Here is a 5,000-nt window from a genome sequence, read left to right as displayed (position 1 = left end):
TACATCCGGTGGTGATTTTTTTTAGTGTTGAAACCAGCAGCTTTATGGAGGTTCTGACCCACAATCCACTGCAGCAGAAGTTACACATCACATGGACTGAGCCTCCCAGTGAAAACAACCAGCGATGAGACGGATATATAAGCAAGAGGCAAGTTCAAGGAGCCATGTTAGGATGAAATAAATAAGTTAAAGTATGTCCCAGTTGTAGCATATACTGCATGCTAACTAGATACAGTTTATAGTCAGCTGTAGTATGTAGAATATCAAACAAAGTGGCTCTCAGTTGGCCCTTTCACACCGCAGAAAAATCGGAGCTATTTTGGAGCTAGTTCGGAGCTAGAGCCAGTGTTTTGGTTTCACACCAGAGAGTCGGCTCCGGGCTGTAAAAACCGGTTCAACTCCAGCCCCAGGATTGAGCAGGGTTTGAGATAAGAACTGCTTGCGCCAGCGGCTGGGGGAGGGATTATCCTGACCAAGCAGACCAACTCAAACCCCATGCCCGCCATATTTAAAAACACCGCTACTACGAGACGTAAACATAACATAATTACCGAACGTAGCGATCAAATTGACCGGCGAGAATATGCTGTATGGGTTAACAAAGCAAAGCGAGAGCCAACAAGTGTAAAAATAAGACGTATTCGCCGCTGTTGTTGTGCTTAAAGCTAGCGGTAGCTTTAGCGTTAGCCACGAGAGCAGCGGCGTCGGGCGACGTACACACACGTTTACAGTGACGTCATGACGTTGCTCTCTTGCCGGCTCCATGGCTGTCTCCGGTCGATGTGAAACCAACCGGTTCATAACTGGGATAAGGCTGGAACCAGTTTAGAACTGACCCCAGCACCAGCCTGGAACTGACTGATGGTTCTTTTTGGTGTGAAAGGGGTATCAGTACCTTGCTGAAGGCGAAGGGTCTCCATGGTATCCCTGGGCGGCTGAGGTTGACTTTAGCGTTGAGACAGAGAGGGGGAATGACCTGCAGTAAAGGTCCACGGGTCGGATTTGAACCCGCGACCAGTGCAACTGAGGCCAGGAGCCAATATGGTACGCGCTCTATCCACTACACCCCCCCCCCCTCCTCTCTCTCTGCCTCCTTATTTCAACTCTGTACTGTCAAATAAAGCTTGAAAATGCCGAAAAATTCTCTCTAAAATTAAAAAATAAAATAAAAATAATTAAATGTATCGTTACCAATAAAATTCAAGCCTTTTTTTCCCGAATCAAAAATAACATCTCCCCATCTCCTAAACTTGGCTCTCAGTACCTTGCTGAAGGCGAAGGGTCTCCATGGTATCCCTGGGCGGCTGAGGTTGACTTTAGCGTTGCTCTTCGTGGGGCTTTTCTTCACACTGTCTCTCAGGTTTAGAAAGCGACTTCGCGCTCGGCAGGACGCGGGAACAGCACAGGCCGTAAACGAAGACAGAGACGCCTGGAGTGGCGGACGGCTGGGATTCAGATGTGGTTGTTGCTGCTGTTGTATGAGTTGCTTCTGTTGCATTTGTTGGTGTGTAAGTTGCTGTGGTTGCTGTATAAGTTGCGTTGGTGGCAGTTGCTGTTGTAAAAGTTGCTGTTTTTGTTCCTGTTGGATAAGTTGCTGCTGTAAAAGTTGCTTCTGTTGCATTTTCTGCTGTGTAAGTTGCTGTGGTTGTTGTATAAGTTGCAGTTTTTGTAAAAGTTGCTGTTCCTGTTTTATAAGTTGCTTTGGTTGCAGTTGCAGTTTTTGTGCGAGTTGTTGTGGTTGCTGTATAAGTTGTTTTGGTTGCAGTGGCAGTTGTTGTTGTTGTATAAAATGCAGTTTTTGTTGCTGTTTTATAAGTTGCTGTTGTGTGAGTTGATTCTGTTGCAGTTGCTGTGGCTGGTGTAAAAGTTGCTGTTTTTGTTCATGTTGGATAAGTTGCTGCTGTAAAAGTTGCTGTTTTTGTTCCTGTTGTAAAAGTTGCTGTTGTTGTTGTTGCTGTATAAGTTGCTTCTGTTGCATTAGTTGTTGTTGCTGTTGTAAAAGTTGCTTTGGTTGCATTTGCTGTTGTATACGTTGCTGTTCCTGTTGTGTAAATTGCTGTGATTGCTGTTGTATAAATTGCTTAGGTTGCTGTAGAAGTTGATTCTGTTGCAGTTGCTGTGGTTGGTGTATAAGTTGCTTCTCTTGTTGCTGCTGCTGTAAAAGTTGCTGCTGTCTGTGTAGCTCGATGGCATGTTGCCGGTGGAGCGGGTGTAAGTGGGCGATGGACTCTTGCAAATCTAAGTCGAAGCGTTGATGGTTTCTCTCAGCTCCGTTCATGGTTTATAGGGTTGAGATCTCGCCGGGGGGGAAAGTGTGATCATTTACTATACGGATACATTCACTAACCGTAACTTAAAGGAATACTTCACCCAGACGGAACCGGCGTTCTATCATTATAAAATCACTATTATAAAATAATGAATGAGGTTTTTGATTTATTTTTTTTTTAAGATCTGGAAAGGCTTGTTTGGCAAAAATCAAGATTGGTTGCTTTGCTAAATGCACATTAACAAGTTGTTGCAGCAGTTGTTGGCCAATTACATTCTTGAGTCCGAGGTTTCCTTCAACAATGAAAGATAAAAAAGAAGAAAAAGTATATATCCAAACAGCAATCTTTGGAGAATTTATCACTTGAAGTTGCTTTTCTTCGTATTCAGAAGAATTTGTATGGAATGTAAAGCCCACTGAGACAAATGTATCTGTGATTTTGGGCTATACAAATAAAACTGATTTTTTGATTTGATTCAGAAATACAAAACTCTAAATTGATTTCTTTGTTAAATGCAACAACACGTTTACAGCAGCTGTTGTTGTGAAATTCAATATTTGAATCTAGGGACAATCCTTTCAACAATGCAACATAAAAATGGAGAACAAGTATAGATCCAATCGCAATCCTGGAAGTTTTTCTTTTTCTTTTTTAGATCCAGAAAGGCTTGTTTGGAAAGAATCTAGAATCAAGATTGGTTGTGCTGTTAAATGCAACAGCACGTTTACAGCAGCAGCAATTGTTGGCAATGAAAGTCTTGACCCGAGGCTCCATTCAACAATACAAAATAAAAAGAAAAAAAAAAAGTACATTTCCAAACTTAATCCTTGGAGAAATGATCAATAATATGCGTGTGTGTGTGTGTGTGTGTGTGTGTGTGTGTGTGTGTGTGTGTGTGTGTGTGTGTGTGTGTGTGTGTGTGGTATGTTATTTGTATTATATATATTTTCAGTTTTGTATGTTAAGACTATGTTTTACTGTATTTTTTGTTTGTAAGGACCCTCTTGAAAACGAGATGGTTTCATCTCAAGGGGTTATCCTAATAAAATTTAAAGACAGAAAGAAAGAATAATGGTTGTTTTTTTCGCCCGGATCTAGACACAGGCTTGTTTGCGAAAGATTCAAGATTAGTTTTTTTGACAAATGCAACAAAACGTTTACAGCAGCAGTTGTTGTGAAATTAAATTCTTAATTCCGAGGCTCCTTTCAACAATGCAACATAAAAATGGAGGACAAGTACATATCCAATCGCAATCCTGGAATAATTCTTTTTTTGCAGATCTAGACACAGGCCTTGTTCGTCAAAAATCTAGAATCACGATGGTTTCTTTGCACGACAACACACAGCAGCAGTTGTTGTGAAATTCAATTCTTGAATCTAGGGACAATCCTTTCAACAATGCAACATAAAAATGGAGAAAAAGTAGATATCCAAATGCAATCCTGGATGAATAATTTTTTTTTTTTCAGATCCAGAAAGGCAACATTCATTAGCAATTGTTGGCCTGATACATTCTCCCGATGCTCTCTTCCAACAATGCAAAATTAAAAAATTAAAAGTACATGTCCAAATCCCTCCTAAAATAAAAGATGAATTCTGTACGGGTCCTTCCGATGGGGAGAAAGTTGTTTTGGTGAATTCAGATGCCAAAGTGAATCCTGTGACATCAAAAGACCTCGACCAGCGACCAGAGCATAATGTCTCTCCCTCTCCGGTTGCTCTTTCACTGCCAATTAAATCGGCTCCAGTGAACGCGGCACATGTCAGCACGTGTGTGTGTGTGTGAGAGAGTGTGAGTGTGTGAGAGAGTGTGTGTGAGTGTGTGTGAGAGTGTGTGTGTGAGTGAGAAAATGTGAGTGTGTGTGAGAGAGTGTGAGTGTGTGTGTGTGAGAGAGTGTGAGTGTGTGTGTGTGTGTGAGAGAGTGTGAGTGTGTGTGAGTGTGTGTGAGCGTGTGAGAGCGTGTGTGTGTGTGTGAGTGTACTGTGTGTGTGCGTGTGTGTTGGGGGCTCCACTCGCATGAATAATCGATGTCACCCCCCCGGATTCAGACAAAGCGAAGCGCATGTCAACGGGTCGGGGTGGCGATGAGGACTCCTGTGTGTGTGTGTGTGTGTGTGTGTGTGTGTGTGTGTGTGTGTGAGAGAGTGAGTGAGTGAGTGAGTGAGTGAGTGAGTGAGTGAGTGAGTGAGTGAGTGAGTGAGTGAGTGAGTGAGTGAGTGAGTGAGTGAGTGAGTGAGTGAGTGAGTGAGTGATTGAGTGAGTGTGTGTGTGTAGTCTACATATTGTTTGCAGCAAGTTTTAAGCCTTTACTGAATCATCATAATACATTTTATTTGTCAGCGCATTTCAAAGACACCCAAGGACACCTTACAAAACACTAGGTCAGTGCAGCTTTTAAAGGTGCAGTGTGTAATATGACATCATCAAGAAAGTTCTACAAAGTTCTAGAATGCAACGCTCCCTGGGTAACCCCAACCCTTTAGAATAATAACAGAAGCTACAGTGGCCTTCAAGGACAAGAACAATTCTAAATTTTAAACAATGCACCTGATGACATTCCAACTATGACACTTTCAAGATGGCGGCACTAGGCCTTGGTCCAAAATATGCAGAAATATGGAGACCCTTTCTAAGGGAAAAAAAAATAATTCAAAACATTTTTTTCAGCTATTATGCACGAAACCCAAAATTCTACACACTGCAGGTTTAAAGAATGTTTTACTTTTTT

The 5,000-nt window shown here is 42.0% G+C and overlaps 1 protein-coding gene across 1 annotated transcript in view; it reads right to left on the bottom strand.

The window, feature by feature from the left end:
* The window catches only part of LOC307271147 (discs large homolog 1-like protein), a gene marked incomplete at both ends in the record, with an annotated part of 19,102 nt that extends 17,604 nt beyond the window's left edge, over positions 1-1,498 (bottom strand). Inside the window, one exon of the mRNA XM_080055020.1 lies at positions 1,265-1,498. Within this exon, the coding sequence (XP_079911146.1) occupies positions 1,265-1,498 (234 nt within the window). The remainder of the gene's footprint in view (positions 1-1,264) is intronic.
* Between the last annotated feature and the right edge of the window lie 3,502 nt (positions 1,499-5,000).

Source organism: Ammodytes marinus (genome assembly GCF_949987685.1).
Source record: "Ammodytes marinus genome assembly, contig: scaffold_346, whole genome shotgun sequence".
NCBI classification, from domain to species: domain Eukaryota; kingdom Metazoa; phylum Chordata; class Actinopteri; order Uranoscopiformes; family Ammodytidae; genus Ammodytes; species Ammodytes marinus.
The sequence above is the reverse complement of the archived record's forward strand: the minus strand, read 5'-3'. Positions and strand labels throughout refer to the sequence as shown.